We start from the raw sequence: 18864 nt of genomic DNA, 5'->3' as shown, positions 1-18864 counted from the left end.
CCCATGTTTTATTATGTATAATTAATATTACTGTCTTCAAGTTCACCAATCTCATCTTGGCAATATCTAGCTGTTGTTAAGTCCATCTCATAGCACATTTTTCATTTCAGTCATCATATTTCTTATCTCTAGAAATAAAATTTGAGCCTTTTACATATCTTCCATGTGTCTACTTACTATATTCAGTAGTTCTCCTAGCTTTTCCAAAATATGGAATATGGTTATAATAATAGCTTTTACACTTAGATTTGCTAATTCTAACAAGGCATATCCCTTTTGAATTGATTTCCACTGATAACTTTTCCTTCTCATTGTGTTTCCCATTTTCTTGTTGTTTGTGTGTGTATATGGTAATTTTTTCTTGGATGCAAGTCATAGACAATTCTGCCTTGTTGGGTACTGAATATTTTTGTTTTCTGTTAATAATCTTGAGTTTTGTTTTGAGCAGAGTCAAGTTATTTGGAAACAGTATGATCCTTTAAACATTGAATTTAATATTTTTTAAGGTGGAACAAAGCAGTGTTTAGTTTAAGGATATTCTCCTACCCTGGCTACAAGACACATCTGATACTCTACCCAATGTCCCATAAATTATAAAGTTTACAATCTGACTGGTGAAAATAGGCATTATTTCTGGAAATTTATGGGCTCTGGGTCCTTGTTTTCAGGGGGTTCTTTCTCTGATCTTGGGTAGTGTCCTAGAGTATATGCACTGACCGTGACTCAACTGAGTTCTTGAAGGGGGCTTCTAATATCTTTTTATTCAGTGAATATCTTTTCTATTTAGCAAATAGAATGATACATTGGTATGACAGTACTTCTGGTGGTAGCATGATTTGTACGCATTTTGGGGTGGAAATCCTTTTCCTGATTTCAAATTCTATAACAATGTGTTATCTTACAATCCAGAAAGTTTACTGATAAGTATTTGACCTATTAATAGGTATTTTTAAAACTAATTTTACTAATATGCGGATATGTGCAAGAGTCTTTTTAATTTATTTATTGATCAGAGAGAGATAAAAATAGAGATAGAGAGAATTATCAATTTGTTGTTCCACTTGTTCATGATTCATTAGTTGATTTTTGCATGTGCTCTGACTGGGGATTGAACCTCTAACCTTGGTGTATTAGGGCAACATTCTAACCAGCTGAGCTACCTGGCCAAGGCTACAAATATAAAAAAATCTTATACTCAATGTAAGTGATGAATAATTTTCAGGGCCAGGTGCAAAATAAATATGTGGGATTCTACACAAGTTATTAAACATTCAAGATGGTGATAGCAGGGCTTTAAATCAAGTGCAGGATGCATCTAAATGCAACTCATGTTCATACGCCCATGAAGTCAGCTGTGACTTATACATGTAATACTAACATGAGTTTTGCTCTAAATAGTAAATAAAAATAAGAACAAAGTAAGTTCCTGAAGGTTTTGATCTAGTATATTATGGAAGATCTATAAAATATAATATCATGCAATTATTAAAACATATTAGAAATTCCTTTATATACAACAGTTAACTTTTATAAGATGATATGTTGTGTGATGCCTAGTTATCTTATGTAACTAGTGTAAAGACTATATATGAGAATGTTGGTAGATGAAGATAGAAAGACTTTGAAGAGTCTTATCTTTCTTGGGTGAACTAAAATGGTAAAACTTCATTGTTTTGGCAGTGAGAAACTATGCATATTTTAAAGCAGAAGGATTGTATGATTAAATGTGAATTTTAGAAAGATAATTCTGGTAAGTGGTCCAAGATCTTCTAATAATACTATCTGTAAATGAAAAGGACCCAAGTAGTGAGCTATTTTTCTTTTATAATATTGGCCCCTAATTTCTCAATTCTTTTTGCACTGTTCATGGATGTGATTTCCCCTTAAGTCTTACATGATGCCCTTTCCTTGTAGTTTAGTTAGAAAACATGAATACATTATTTCAAAGGATAGATCCACCTCTAAACCTCCCAAATTGGCATAGAAGTTTTCTATCCCTGGAAATTTGGAATAAACTTTATCATAGTTTGTAAAATATTACATTTTCTTTTCTTCTTTTTTTTTTAGTGTGCCCGATATGATAATGCCTTCATCGCAGAGATCCTTATTGACAAAGGGGTGAATGTCAATCACCAGGATGAAGACTTTTGGACACCAATGCACATTGCCTGTGCATGTGATAATCCTGATATTGTCCTGCTCCTTGTATTAGTAAGTAAAGCAATTAAGTTTACAACTATTTGAAGATTTGATGGCATATGTAGTACTTCAGTAGATAAAAAATGTCTGTATATGTTATGATTTATTCACCTGCAATTATAAGATAATTAGAGATGAAGGTCGTGGGTTACATAATTTACAAAACAAATTGTGTAGATATGCCAGGCTCTACTCCATTTGCTCTCTTTTGTTTATTATATACCTTAATATTTCACAAGTCAGTCCTAACTAAAAGGGTTTGATAATTGTATTTTTTCAATGTATTCTCCTAATTTTTAGTCAACTAGGTATACGATAATAAGAATATATGGCTTGTGTTGAATGCTGGGTTTTTTGTTGTTTGTATCTAGTAAAGAAGTGTCTGCATTTATTTGTATGACAATGAAAATGTTAAGTATAAAAATCATTGGAGTTATTTGTTGCTCTCAATTATAGCTTATACTCTGATAACAATCCTCATAAAACATTAATACATTTGTTGAAAGACAATGTCAGCACTTTGTAGATACTGGGTATATGCTTGTTGAATACAGAAATAAACAAATGGATGAAAGAATGGCAGGCCAATTTTTTGAAGTCAGCCTGAATTTAATATTGCCATTATTAACTCATATCTAATAAACTATCTCATAGCCACATTCATCTTTTTACATGTTCGAGAATTCCTCATTCTACTCACTTTGAACTAATATTTAGAAGTGCTTGCTTTAGCCCACAGGTGGTCTCAGTGTCTGATCATGTTGCTCTTCTTTACCAGGAAGAAACTGGTTTTATATCATGTATAAACAAGGATTTAAATCTATAATGGTCAAACTATTCACATTTTTATGGTTCTGCAGTACCTTTTCTCATATTTTGAAATAATCCAATGAAATATGCTAAATTATATATTTGCTAGTTACTGTTATTCAATGAACATGAACTTCATATGCTGATCACTGTATTCATTTATTTAACTAATATTTGTTGATTACCAACTAATTTTACATAATAATTTCTTCTCTCATGGAAGTTACAGTTTATCCATTCAGGAAATATAAAGTGTTGGGTTCCTACAAGCCTCTGGTCACAACATATTCTTCAACAGATCTGTTATGTTCTAGGTGCTACACAGTGAATAAAAAAGATATTTTGGGGAGTCCTGGCTGGTGTAGCTCAGTGGATTGAGCACGGGCCTGCAAACCAGAGGATTGCAGTTCAATTCCCAGTCAGGGCACACACATGCCTAGGTTGCAGGCCAGTTCCCAGAAGGGGACACATGACACATTGTGTGTCCTCAGCAGAGGCAACCATATATTGGTATTTCTCTCCCTCTCTCCTTCTCTTCCCCTCTAAAGATAAATAAATTAAAAAAAGATTTTATATTAGAGTGATGGTTAAAACAAACAAAAGCAAGCACTGTAAGTGTATCACCCAGAAATTTGATTAATGGGTTAAGTAAGTCTGAGTAGCCTCATTATTACTATGTTATAGCAAGTCCACCATACATCCACAGCAATAATTTACTTTCAAATAAATTTGGATGAAATACATTGTCATAAAATTTTAATTAATATAGAAATATATTATTGTACAGTTAATGTAGAAATATGTTCTTGCTAACAACCTGAAAGTTGAGATTTATTTCACTCAAGTGACATTGTGTATTTAGTCTTTCACATTCAGTATTCTTCTCATTTTCTAAAGCTCATTGATAAGTAGGAGACTGTGCACATAGACTTACTCAATAAATACTTGGATGCCTTCTATTCTGTACTAAGGGGGTCAGCAGGGAACAAAGGAAGCAGATATCCCTACCTCTTGCAGCTTACATTTTACTGGGGAGAAACAGGAAGAAAAAACAAATAAATGAAATATATAGTATGTCGACTAAGGAAAATTGTTGGAAGACACAGGAAGAATGAAGAAGAGAGTATTAAAGATTAGCCTGATGGAGAAGTGGCATCTGAGCTACGAGCCTTGTGGAAATGTGGATGTAACTGTACTGGGAAGAGGGAACAGCAAGAGCAAAGCTGTTTTGCAGCATCTTGTGCTTGAGGAACAGCAGAAGACCTGTGCAGCTCAAATGGATTAGATAAGGTCAGGGCACATTGTGAAGTCAGAGAGGCACCGGCAGCTCCTTGAACCGGTTGATGGGATGTTAGATCTACTTATATTGCAAGTGATTAAGGGAACAATTGAGGGGTTTTGAATGGAGAAGTGACAGGATCTGACCTACATTTAAAAAGATAATTCTGGTTGCTCTATTGAATACAGTTGGAGGGAAGGGAAAGGAAAGTATATAGAAAACACGTAGGAAGCTACTGCCACTATCTAGACTAGATGGGGGACATGGTGAGAAGTGGCTGACATCTGGACATTTTGAAGATTAAGTTTTCACAATTTGCTGTGGGATTCGATTTAGGGCTTAAGAAATATGACAGAGTCAAGGAGGCTTTCTATGTTTTTTTGTCTGAGAACTGGAGGGTTGAAATTTGGGTTTGCTGAAATGCAGAAGAATGTTAGAATGAAGGTCATGGGGTTGGGTCTAAAAATGAATGACAAATATATTTTAATCACATTTTTCAAGTTCTTCAGGAAATCATTATCTATAAAAATTTCATTAAACTGCAATATAATGATTTATTGTGAGTTTTTGTGAAGTAAAGATGTGTGTGTATGATGCCATCATACATATATGAGTTATATGTAAAACACATATATACACACACACACACACACAGAGGCTGAAAAGTCAGATAGTAGAGAGACAAGATTTGATCTCATAGAAGCCAGCTTCAGAACTTGAACCTCCGAACACTCTGATCTGCTACCAAATTGCTTCTAGAATTCATAGAGAACTAAAAGTCCACAAAGTAAACCAATAAGATCATGATTTTATTTCAATATCATACATTTCCCTTAACATCTTTCTAACTGAACTATTTAGAATTAGGGATGAAAATTAAGAAATATTATACATGGGGTTGACTGTCATTATTTTTGGTAGTTGTACAGGGTAGGGCAAAAGTAGGTTTATAGTAGTTCATATAAAAATAATACAATAATTAATAAATAATTGTTCAAGAATAAACTTTGTGTTTTGTGTACTCACAAATGTAAACTTACTTTTGCACCATGTTGAATGGTATAAAGTCACCAGAAACACTGATCTAGTGAATCCTGAATTATTGTTCTTAGGGAAAATAAAGTGTTAGGTTCCTACAAGCTTCTGATCACAACATATTCTTCAACAGATCTGTACAAACCTGGTTTTATGTGTGTTTCTGTTTAAAGACACCTTATTTAATATATTGTTGATTCATAAGCATTAAACTCATGGCCAATAACACTATAATTCATGCTTGAATTATAGTGTTTATCCAACACATATACTTTCTTTTAATATTCTTCACAGACATCTTCCACTTAGGTTATTAGGAATCACCTTAGCATAATGCTTAGGAACCATTTTAATCTGTGAAATCACTGAAAAAAGTTCAAAGATGAGGAAAAATATGAGGCTAACTTGACTGCAGTAAGGACCTTTGTTTACACAGTGAGAGCAGAAATGAGGGGTCAGTGTTGCCTTGTTGGGGCTAAGCTGCAAACCTGTACACTGGGTAACTACATTTTTCTACTACTCTGTGCAGGTACAGGAGTGACCATGAAAATACCATGAGTAATGATTTTGGTATTACAGACAAATTTTAGCAGGTAGGCAGATTCTCAAATGTGTAATCTGTGGATAATGAAGATCAACTTTACTTATTTCTAAGCAACAAAAATTGGTGCCTTTTAGAATTTTAAGTATAAATAAAAATCATCTAAATTTAGTGTGTTTTAGGAATTGGGGTGAGGCAAAAATGATGCATTTCTATAATCTGTTTTTCAAATTTAGACAAAAATGTCTTATTATCTTTACAACTTTCCATCATATACCTGAATAGGGTGTTGCAGTTTCCCCGAAATTTTACAAATGTAGAGCATTTCCTTGATGTAAGAAATATGCTTAATGTATTATACTTACATTTACATAAAGAAGCCTAATACCAGAGAAGTGTGTAGTAAAATTCAAATCAAAGTGTTTTGGCTCTTGATAAAATAATATTTTATTATAGTTTTATATTTAATATGTAATCATATGTTTTATATTATAATTATACAGTGTTTATTAACTCAGAATTTTATTTTACTTAAATAATCAATAAAACCAGAATTTTATTGCTAATTTAAGCATTTCACATATACACATTTTAATTATATTTTATTGATTGTGCTATTGCAGTTTTCTCAATTTTTCCCCTTTATTCCCCTCCACCCAGCACTCCCTCTCCTCTTGTGCAATCCTCACGCCATTGTTTATGTCCATGGGTCATGCATATAATTTCTTTGATTACTCCATTTTCTATGCTGTACTTAGCATCTTGTGGTTATTCTGTACCTACATATTTGTACTTCTTGATCCCCTCACCTCTTTACCCACTCCCTCACAATCCCTGCCATCTGGCAGCCATCTAACTGCTCTCCATATCCATGATTCTGCTTTTGTTCTCTTTGTTTATTTAGTATGTTTTTTAGATTCAATTGTTGAAAGAAATGTATTTATTGTCATTTTATTGTTCATAGTTTTGATCTTCCTTTTGTTAAATAAGTCCTTTAATATTTCACATATAATAATAGTTTGGTAGTGATGAACTTCTTTACTTTTTCTTGTCTGAAATGCTCTATATCAGCCCTTTGATCCTAAGTGATATATTTGCTGGGTAGAGCAATCATGGTTGTAGGTCTCTGCTTTTAATGACTTTGAATGTTTCTTGACAATCCCTTCTAGCCTGTATGTAGAGTTTCTTTTGAGAAATTAGCTGACAGTCTTATGGAGACACCCTGTATGTAACTAACTGCTTTTCTCTCACAGACTTTAAGATTCTCTCTTCATCATTAACCTTTAGTATTTTATTTATGAAGTGTCTTGGAGTGGACCTCTTTGCATCTATCTTATTTGGGACTCTGTGCTTCCTGGACTTGTATGCCAATTCCTCCACCAAATTAGGGGCATTGTCTTTCATGATTTTTTCAAATAGACTTTCAATTTCTTGCTCTTTCTCTCTTTCTTCTGGGACCCCTATGTTGCAAATTTTAGAATGCTTGAAGTTGTCCCAGTGGCTGTTTACACTATTCTTGTTTGTTTTTTAACTCTTTTTTTCTTTTTGTTTTTCTGATTGGTTGTTTTTTTTTTTTTGGTTCCTATGTTCCAAATAAGTTATTTGATTCTCAGTTTCATCTACTCTACTGTTCTTTTCCTATAAAATGTTCTTTGTTGTTTTTTTAAAAACAGTTTATTTATTTATTTTTTAAACAGAGGGGAAGAAAGGAAGAAAGAGAAACATCAATGTTTGGTTGTCTCTCGCATTACCTACACTGGGGGACCTGGCCCACAACCCAGGCACGTGCTCCGACTGGGAATCAAACTGGTGACCCTTTGGTTCACAGGCCAGAGCTCAATCCACTGAGCCACACCAGCTGTGGCAAATGTCCTTTGTTTCAATTCATATATCCTGTGTTTCTGACTGGATTTTTAAATACCGTTGAGGGCCTCACTAAGTACATTGAGCATCCTCATAACTTGTGTTTTGAACTCTGCATCTGATAGATTGCTTAACTTTATTTTGTTTAGTTCTTTCTCCGGAGATTTGATATGTTCTTTCATTTGGGCCATATTTCTTTGTTTTCTCATTTTGGCAACCTTCCTGTGTTTGTTTCTGTACACCCTCTATGACTCTGTGTCTTGGTGGTATGGCCTAATGTAGTAGGTGTCCTATAGGTATCCAGGAGTAGGTATCCAGGAGCACAGCCTTCACTATCATGCAAGGTTGGTACTTGAAGTGTGTTCTGTGTATGGACTGAGTACACCCTTCTCTTGTAGTTGAGTTTTGATTGCTGTTGGCTGTTCAATGGGAGGGATTTTCCCAGGCCAGTCAGCTGCAATGACTGGCTATGATCACTGCCCATCAACCTCCACCCTCAGTGAAGGATCAGCTGTAAAGGGCAGGGTGGTGGTGCTCCAGTATATCTATAGCTGTCCACTGGGTGTGCAGGCCCTCGGATTTTCTGAGTGTTGCAGGCCAAATTCAGCCCCCACCTGTGTTCTGCTTGAGGCTACCTTGCATGAGCTTTATCTGAGATGGCTGCTCTTTGTGCTAAGCTTGGAAGTTCTCAGATGAAACAAAGTTGTGAACTGCAGTCTGGCTGCTGCTACTAGTGCTTGGTCTGAGGCCACTAAGCAAGGAGTAGGGGGGCTAGTCATTCACTGAAGCCAGCTGTGGGTTATTTGAGAGGATTAGGAAGTTTTGAAGCATGAGCCAAGACTAGCCATTCATATGGAAGAGTCTCTGTTAACAGCTTGGATAGGCCCCTAAATTGGGTGGGACTGAGTCTCAGGGAACTCCAGGCTGGAACAAGCTGTTTTAGCCAGATTGATGAGGTCTCAGATATGACACCAGCCTGCTGCTCTGTGGCTCAGCAGTAGGAGGGTTCAGAAAAGGGACGATGACCTCTGCCCTCCTTTCTGTCAGGAAGAAAGCTGTCCCCCAGCTCATGCCTTGATGCCAGACGCTTCAGTTCCTCCCTGAATGACACTGGTGCCTTTCGAGCTGCTATCCCAGTGCTGAAGCTTAGAGAAAGTGAGTCTATGTGGGTTCTTTTGGAGAAACTGCTTGGTACTCCAGAAGTTTCTTCCACTGACCCAATCCCTGCTGGATTTTGCTCCAGAAGTTGTCAGGACATATCTTCCTGGAACTGGAAAACTGGGCTGAGCAGTTTGGTATAGGGCTGGCACTCCTGACTCCTGAGATACCCTCCCAAATTTTTTATCCACCACACGTGGATATGGGATGAGCCTGTTCTGTGTCTCGGCCCCCCTTGCCATCTTGGATGGATGTGGTTTTTTAAATGCTTTAGTTGTCAGACTCCCATTGAACTCAACTTCTGACAGTTCTGAGTGGTGGCTGTTCTATATTTTAGTTTTAATTTTGTTGTAGTTGTGCAAGGAAGTGAACTGTGTTAACTATGTCACTATATTTACATTCCTTATTTTATAATTTGCATTATCCAATTTTAATTTTTTTCTAATTTGTGCCACATGAAACTTTAGTGTTCTATAACTCAAATTACTTTCTAGTTTTTTAAAAAACATAATTACCACAATTTTCTATTTCCCAGATTTTAAGAAGCTTTTAGATATTCAAGAACAAATCATTAAGACTAAAAAGTGATTAACTCAAAGCATGTCAGGTGTTATTCTCTTTAGAACATTGACATTATATTTATTTTAATATGTTCACATATATATATTTCTAGTATGTTGTATCAATGCATCTGTGCCTTGAATAAATGCTTTTGAAAATCTTCTCTATCCCATTGCTAGCTTGATGAGAGAGGAACAACAGATTCTTCACTGCTGCTCTGCATAATGTGATCTCATAGGGATAGGTCACTGTATAACTTTGCTTAGTTCTCCCTTCTTTTCTGATATGATTTTTAATTTTAGGGTTTTCATATGTCTGCTGCATGCTAGATCTGGATTTTCACATTTAATTTTGCAATGTGCCTACAGTTGCTAAGTAACTCTGTTCTAGTAGCAGTTCTAAGCTGTGACAAAGCTGCAGTTTTAACAGTTCATTGCAATTTGAACCACAAGAAACAAATGTTTTCTTTTGGCATTAATTATTTGAATAAAAATAATTTAAATAAAATACAGTAACATTGAGACAATGATTACTCATGTTCCTTACTAATCATCTTAGACATATTTCTTTTGAAAATTTTGAGTAGATATGATTTGATACACATATTGGAGTCATTTAATAAATTTACTATTATACGTAATTTCAAGAAATGAGTAGACAAGTGAAGGATAAAGTGTTACTTTTGTTTTATTTCATAAAGGGGTGACAGGAAATAGTGAATTGCTGAATTATTACTATCACATATTATGGGGAGACCTTTTAAAATATTTTCACTCTTTGTAATCAGAAGGTTTAATAGGAAATGCTGGTAAATGTGTAGCCATTTACTACGTGATGCTCAATAATATCTTTATCGCTGTTTTGCATTAGTAACAATGAAATGGTTTCTGGAAATTGCAGTGAATAATTTTTCAATCCCTGGCCTTTTTGTATGTCTGAACATCTGATGTTAATAATTTCATTGCCTGTTGGGTGAAGTGTGTCATGGACTGTGTCTAATGGGCAATGTGGAGCTAGATCATTTAACAGGTCCTGCAGGCAACTGAAATAGGAAATTATATTTAAAAAATAGTTTAGTTTGTGTAGGTGGCTTAAATTGATATATAAAAATTAAACCATTTTAAAACTTCACTCATTAGCTGCTTAGACTACTCCTAGATTAAATACTACTCTAAAAATTACATTGTTTAGTTTAGATAACCATTTCCATCACTTTGATTTGTTAAATATCAGAAGATAGGTTACCCTGCTATATTTCAGGTGGTTATCTTCCTCCCTAGAAAATGAACTTTAAATCCAAATTGTTCAAAATGAATTTGATTTTCCAATAAGAACTATGGCAGAAGAACTGAGCTAAAAGCCTTATTATCAACCTTTTATGTGCATGACCACATACAATGTTTACTCTTTTTCTCATCAGCTGATCTTGACTTCAACTTCACTGAGAAAAATCAGTCTTCAGGCTTACTGCCTTCAACTTCCTGCTAGCAAACTATTGAGTTTTTTCTATTAATTCACTCTGTGTTTTATCCTTAAAGAGGTGTTCATTCTCTTTCAAAGGCTAAATCCTCTCTTAGATTCTACTAATTGCCAGCTCTCTAAGTGTTTCTCTTTCATCATTTGTTCCTCTCTTATGTTCATAGTAATTTTATCTGCCTTTTCTTTTTAATTTATATTATGTATTAATTAAAAATAAAAAAGATGAATTTTTTCTCTAGTTGTCACCCTGTTATTTTCTTTCTTATTTTCACTGTCAAGCTTCTCTGAAGAACATATGCTTTTCTTGACCTCAATATGTCACCTCCCAGTCACTCTTCTATCAAAGCAAACTTGTTTCTATCTACTCAAGTCCCTGAAACTGGCACTTGCCAAGAACACTTTTGATATATTAATACGTCTTTGTGATGAGGTCAGTGGGCATATTGCATTGTTTGTTCTATGTCATGTATTTCACCTGATCTAGAGGCAAATTGATCAAAGGAGAAAATCAGGCAAATGTCCAGTTTTTACCCAAGATTATATTTTTTGGACTAATGAGAGTAATAATTTGAAGGAAGTTGCTCTGGCTCCTCAGCCCTGTTGTCAGCCACTGAGCATATAAGAGCTCGTTGGTTCTTTCTTCTTTGTTTGTTTGTTTGTTTTACTAAAATTGCATATATTTTTAAATCTATAACATGATGGTTTAAGTATACTTTGTGAAATGATTACTACAATCAGGTTAAATAACACATCAATATCCTTACATAGTTATCATTATTATTAGGTCTTGTGCGCCAGGTGCTCTGCTTACTCCTGCAAATACGTGAACAACACAAGAAACAAGGTCTCTGGTCTTAAAGATTAATACTCATATACACTAGAAAGTAAAAGATTGGAGCATAAACCCCAGTTCATACCATACAGCAAACTTTAGCTTTCAGTGAGAGCTGTAAAGCAGTAAGTAGACAGTATTCTGGAAGCTCGAAGGAAGGAGTTCTTAACTTCACCTAAGAGGCATTGGGCAGGAGTTGAGTAAGGCAGAAGGGACACTTATTTGAGGTGCTGCCTTTGGGAAAACATTATACAAAACCCTGGTAAGTGACTACAGGTTTCACATGGCAGTGATGGAAATTAAGTACATATTTTGAAGGTGAAAATCACAGTAATGCTGATGTTTTAATGAAGGAGATAAAGAAGGGGAGATAATTTTTAAATGACTCCTAGCTTTCTATTTTTGGGAAATTGGGAGGAATGGTGCAATTTATCCAGAAAACAAACACCAGTGGAGAAACCTTTTGTGAGAGGGCCATGAATTTCTTTTTGAATATATTAAGGTAAGGGTCCAAGAAGACTTCCACCTGGACAGGGAGGAAGCTGGACCTGGAACTCAGGAGAGAGAGAAAGCCTGCATTTGTATGCATTTGGTTACAGAAGCCCTTGAGTAAATCCGATCAACACATGAGAATGTAAAGTCTGAAAAAAGAAAGGACATTTGAAAGAGTTTGCCAAGTAAGTCAATTAAATGATTGTTAGGGAAACAGGAGGCTGCCATGAAGACTGGAAAAGAGAGGCCATATTTAGAAGGAAAGCCTGAGGCTTGTGTTACTATGAAAGTCAAGGGAAAATATTTTTTAGAATTTCCTTGTGGTAGTGGCAGACCTATAATTAACAGGAGCAGCTAGTGACTTGAACATGGGAAAGCAAACTGTGAGAACGTTGAAAACTGCATCTGTAGCTCAAATGTAAGGGTATATTAAACTGTTTGTACTTCCTTCTTCTTATGTACAGATGTGGGCAAAAGTAGGTTTACAAATAAATAACACAATAGTTAATGAATATTAATGCAAGAATAAACTGTGTTCTCATACTCATAACTGTAAACCTACTTTTGCACACCCCTGTATATAAATATTACAGTGTGGGACATTAAAACTCTAATAGAACATTCTAGACTAAAGAAAAAAGAGTAAACATTAGTGCTATAAGACACTAGAGATAAATTGCCCATGCAGGCCATTAGCAAAAGGTGTTAAGGGACAGAAAATTTCAACTGCCTATGTTTTCAGTTTGTTGGTAAATAAACCTGGAAAAGGCTGAATATTTTCAGAGCAGATATGTAGTGTTCAGATTAGCAACATATGTCTTTATAATAATCCGAGCAAACATACTGGTGTTGGAGAACAAGGAAATTAATAATAAGGTAAGAGAGCACTAGCCCTTTCATTCAAGGTCTTTAGTCAATAAATATTTACTAAATAAATGGTATGCATAACATAAAACCTTTATACTAAGAAATGACTTAGTAGGAAATATAGTGACATGAAATTATATTAAATACACCCTAATCATATGGGACTCTATTAAGCTAGATCCATGATTTCTTTCCTTAGCTTTTTCTCCAAAACACACAACAAGCATGCTTACAAAAATTTTTCCTTTAATCTTCTTCTACCTCACCAGATAGATAATTGTTAAGTTGTCTGAAGTTTCACTACTCACCTTTGAGTTTAAGATTTGAATCTTGCTGTGGACCCAAGTGAGTTGTCAGGTGTTTTCATCTGGTTTCATAGTTTTGCTCATTGTTTATTTTGAAAAATATTTTAAAATATAAATATCACTCATGTATGGTAAAATTGAAAGACACCACAAACGTAATGAAAATTTCAAATCATCAATAATTCCATCACATAAAGATAATCACTGAAGTGTTCTGATTTTAATGTATTGCTTTCTTTCTTTTTTATTGTATTTTTCCCATTATCATTTAGTCCTTTTATACCCCACTCATCCTGCAGTCACCACACTGAAGTCCATGTGCATGAGTCCTTTTTCCTTTTTGCTCAATACCTCCACCTCTTACACCCACCCCCTTAGCTGTCACCTTGCTCTCTATCTATGAGTCTGTCTCAATTTTGCTTGTTAGTTCAGTTTGCTCATTATATTCCACATATGACTGAACTCACAGGGTATTTGTCTTTCTTCACTGGCTTATTTCACTTCGCATAATGTTCTCCACATCCATCCATGCTGTCACAAAGAATAATATTTCTTCTCTTCTACTACTGAATAGTATTCCATTGTGTAAATGCCCCATAGTGTTTTATCCACTCGTCTACTGATGGACACTTGGCCTGCTTGTATAGCTTGGTGATAGGAAATAATGCTGCACTGCATGTAGGGGTGCTTACGTTCTTTTAAATTAGTGTTTTGTGTTTCTTCAGATATATTTCCAGAAGTGGGATTGCTGAGTGAAAAGGCAGATCCATTTTTAATTTTTTGAGATATCTGCATACTGCTTTTCATAGTGGCTGCACTTGTCTGCATTCCACCAACAGTGCAAAAGGGTTCCCCCTTCTCCAAAGCCTCACCAGCATTTGTTGTGTGTTGATTTACTGATGATAGCCATTGTGACAAGTGTGAGATGGTATCTTGTTGTGTTTTTTGCATTTTTTCTGATGAGTAGTGACATTGAGTATATTTTCATATACCTATTGGCCATCTGTATATCCTCTTTGGAGAAGTGTCTATTCAGGTCCTTTACCCATTTTTAAATTGGGTTGTTTGTTCTGGTGTTAGGTTTTGTAAGTACTTTATAAATTTTGAATATTAACCTCTTATCAGAGGTATCAGTGAATGTGTTCTCCCATTCTGTGGGTTGTCTTTTTATTTTGTTAATGTTTTCCTTTGCAGCACAAAAAGTTTTTAATTTGATGTAGTCCCATTTGTTTATATTTTCTTTTGTCTCCCTTGCCTGGGGAGATATAGCCAATAGATATTGCTATGAGCACTTCCCAAGATTTTGCTGCCCATGTTTTCTTCTAGGATTTTTATGGTTTCAGATCAAATTTTTAAGTCTTTCATCCATTTGAATTTATCCTCATGTGTGATGTAAGAAGGTGATCTAGTTTCATTTTTCTGCACGTATCTGTCCAATTTTCCCAACATCATTTATTGAATAAACATTCTTTAGCCCATTATATGTGCTTGCTTCATCTATTGAATACTAATTGACTATAAAGGTGTGAGTTTATTTCTGGGCTCTCTATTCTGTTCCATTGATCTAAGTGTCTTGTTTTTATGCCCATACCATAGTGTTTTGATTACTTTGTCCTGATAGTATAGTTTCATAACAGGTAGTGTAATTCCTCCAACTTTGTTCTTTTTTCTCAGGATCACTATTGCTATGTGGGACATTTTATGGTTTCAAATAAATTTTTGAAATTTTTATTTTAGTTCTGTGAAATACATCATTAGAATCTTGATAGAAATTGCATTGCATTTATAGATTGCTTTGGGTAGGATGGAAATTTTAATGGTATTAATGTTTCCTACCCTTGAATATGGTATGTGCTTCCACTTATTCAATTTTCTTCAGTGTCATAATTTTCTGAGTACAGGTTTCTCTTACATCCTTGGTTAGGTTTATTACTAGGATTTTATTCTTTTTTGAAGCAATTGTGAATGAAATTGTTTTCTTAACTTCCCTTTCTATTAGTTCATTGTTCACATATAAAAATGCAACTGATTTTTAGATATTAATTTTGTTGCTTAGATGAATTTATTTACTCTAGTAATTTCTAGGTGGAATATTTGGATTTTTTATGTACAGTATCATGCCACTTGACAGTAAAGACAGTTTTACTTTTTTCTTTCAAGTTTGGATGACTTTTATCTCTTCTTGTCTGATTTCTGTGGCTAGGGCCTCCAGTATTATGTTGAATAAAAGAAGTGAAAGCAGACAGCCCTGACTTGTTCCAAATCTTGGGGGAACACTTGTAATTTTTGCCCATTAAGTGTGACACTATCAGTGGTTTTGGCATATATGGCCTTTATTATGTTTAGTTATGTTCACTCTAATCCAAATTTGCTGAGACTTTTTATCATAAATGGGGTGCTAGATTTTATCAAATGCTTTTCTTTATCTATTGATATAATCATGTGGTTTTTATTCTTCATTTTGTTTATGTGGTGAATTATATTTATTGATTTGTAAATGTTGTACCAACCTTGCATTCCAAGAATAAATCCCACTTGATCATAGTGTAAGATCTTTTTGATGCAATATTTTGCTACTATTTTGTTGAGGATTTCAGTGTGTATGTTCATCAGGGATATTGTGCTATAATTTTCTTTCTTTGTAGCATCTTTATCTGGCTTAGAAATTAGGATAATGCTGGCTTTGTAAAAAGAGCTTGGGAGTCTTTCCTTCTCTTGAAATTATTGAAATAGTTTGAGAAGGAGAGAAGTTAGTTCTCAGAATGTTTGGTTAAATTCAACTGTGAAGTCATCCCATCCAAGGCTTTTGCTTGTTGGGAGTTTATTTGATTACTGCTTCAATTTTACTAAGTATAAACTGTATTCTCAGATTATCTGATTCTTCCTGATTTGGTTTAGAAGATTGTATGTTACTGTGCTAAATCATCCCCCAAACTGCAGAGGCCATCTTTCTCAGGCAGAGCTCTCCTCTCTGAATGTCATCAGCTTGAGGGGAAGCAATAGCCTGGGCTGCAAGTCTGTCCCATCCTGTGGAGGAGCTTAAGCCAGGCCATTGAATACAGCTTGAGGCTGTATCATTAAGTTTAACAACTAAGGCAGATCTCTGGGAGCTCTGAGACTTTAGCTAACCCTCCCTTTGGCTCAGTGCATGTAAAAGCTGTTTGTACTGAGCAGCTTTGTCTTCTCTGCACACACTGAGGAAAAGTAACGAGCAGTGACTGACTGAGGATTGAACCAGTCTTTGTAGATCTACCAAAAACATAGAAACAAACACAAAGAGGCAGCCAAAATGGGAAGACAAAGAAACAGACCGCAAATGAAAGAACAAGAGAATTCTCCAGAAGAACTAGATGAAATAGAGGAAAGCAAGTTATCAGATAGATTGCTTAGAGCAATAATTATAAGATACTCAACACCATGAAAAAAACATAGAAATTGTAAAAAAAGAGCCAGTCAAAAATAAATAATGCATATCTGAAATAAATGCTACATTGGAAAAAATAAACAGTAGATGGAAGGAATAGGATAGATTCAGTGATTTGGAAGATGATGTAGAAAAAACACCCAAGCAGAGCAGCACAAAGAGAAAAGAATTAAAATAAGAGAGCTTAAGAAACCTTTGGGACAATATGAGGAGTTTACCACAAAAAAAGAAGGCTGAAAGAATACACCTCCACCAAACTAGCATTGCAAGATATGCTACAGGGACTTTCATAAGAAGAGGAAGAAAAAAGAGCATGAGAAAGAGGAGCACACATACAAAGGGGGGAAATGAATAAGTACCATCAATAATAACCTTAAATGTTAATGGGTTAACATTAACATTTAAGGCAGCTGAATGGATAAGAAAACATGACCCACACATATGTTGCCTACAAGATACCAACCTCATAAAAAAGACATACACTGACTGAAAGTGAAGGGTCAGAAAAAATATTACAAGCAAGTAGACAGGGGAAAAAGCCAGAGTAGCAATATTTGTATCAGATATAACAGACTTCAAAGCAAAGGCCATAAAAAGAGAAACAGAGGAACACTTTATAATACTCAAGGGAAGAATCCATGAAGAAGACCTTAACATTATACACACATATACACCTAATATAGGAGCACCCAAAAATATAAGGAAAAGCTTGGAGAACAACAAAAAAGGTATGGACAGCAACACACATCTACTAGGGAATTTTAACACCCCACTGTCAAAAATGGATAGATCTTCCATACAAAATATCAACATGGACACGGCAGCATTGAACAACACTCTAGATCAAATAGACTTAACTAATATATATAGAACCCTTAACTAATATATATAGAAACTTTCATCCCAAAGAAGCAAAATGCACATTCTTTTCAAATGATATAGAACATTTTCAAAGATAGACCATATGATAGGACACAAAACAAGCCTCAACAAATTCAAAAAAGTTGAAATCATACCAAGCATGTTCTCCAACCACAATGCCTTGAATCTAGAAATCAACCTCAAGGAAAAAAACTCAAAAACACTCAAATTTGTGGAGATTGAATTGCATGCTATTAAACAATAAATGGGTTAAGAATAGCATCAAGGAAGAAATAAAAAAAATTCTAGAAACACATGAAAATGAATGTGCAACAATCCAAAATATATGGGACACAGCAAAGGCAGTCCTGAGAGGGAAGTTCATAATGATGCAGGCCTACCTAAAAAAAATGAAAACATTTCAGATCAACAATCTTACTCTATATCTACAAGAACTGGAAGAACAACAATGAACAAAGCCCAGAGTGAGTAGAAGAAAGGAAATAACTAAGATCAAAACAGACTTAATGACATACAGACTAAAAGAGCAATGCAAAGAATCAATAAATCCAGGAGCTGGTTCTTTGAAAAGACAAACAAAATTGACAAGCCTTTAAGCAGACTCATTATGAAAAAAAAGAGAGAGGAGCCAAATAAACACAATCAGAAATGAAAGAAGAGAGACTTCTGCCAAGATGGAGGTGTAGGTGGAAACACTGTGCCTCTTCTCACAACCAAGTATAAAGTCAACAAAGTTTTAGTAACAAAAATGCAGCCAAAACACATAAAATTGAACTATACAGAAGTCCAATAACAACATATCATTCAAGCGGACCGGTAAGAGGGGCGGAGCCAGTAGCAGAGCAGGGTTGGGCAGGAAATGTCTCCCAACCCAGGCAGCCCTGGGCAGATCCCAGGTGTGGAGTAGCAACAGGCGAACCCAGTGAGGGCTCAAGGTGGCAGGCTGACTGCGGTCACACAGTCCCGTGCAGATAAACCAGCCAAGGAGAAAGCAGTGAGAGAGACTGCGCAGGCCCCAGTGGCGGGAAGCAGCAGAGGGGACCACCATTGCCCCTCTCTGACCCCACCCCCACATACAGCTTCACAACCCAGCAACTGAGTTGCCCCACCCTGGTGAACACCTAGGGCTCTGCTCCT

At 35.3% G+C, this 18864-nt stretch overlaps 1 protein-coding gene across 1 annotated transcript in view; it reads left to right on the top strand.

Moving 5' to 3' along the window:
- Positions 1-18864, top strand: part of MYO16 (myosin XVI) — a 360482-nt gene that overhangs the window by 200139 nt on the left and 141479 nt on the right. The window contains exon 4 of the mRNA XM_037067733.1: positions 2068-2211. Within this exon, the coding sequence (XP_036923628.1) occupies positions 2068-2211 (144 nt within the window). The remainder of the gene's footprint in view (positions 1-2067; positions 2212-18864) is intronic.

This window comes from Sturnira hondurensis, unplaced genomic scaffold (genome assembly GCF_014824575.4).
Source record: "Sturnira hondurensis isolate 20B ecotype Veracruz unplaced genomic scaffold, ASM1482457v3 Scaffold0017394, whole genome shotgun sequence".
Classification (NCBI taxonomy): domain Eukaryota; kingdom Metazoa; phylum Chordata; class Mammalia; order Chiroptera; family Phyllostomidae; genus Sturnira; species Sturnira hondurensis.
This window is presented reverse-complemented; position numbering and strand designations above follow the sequence as displayed.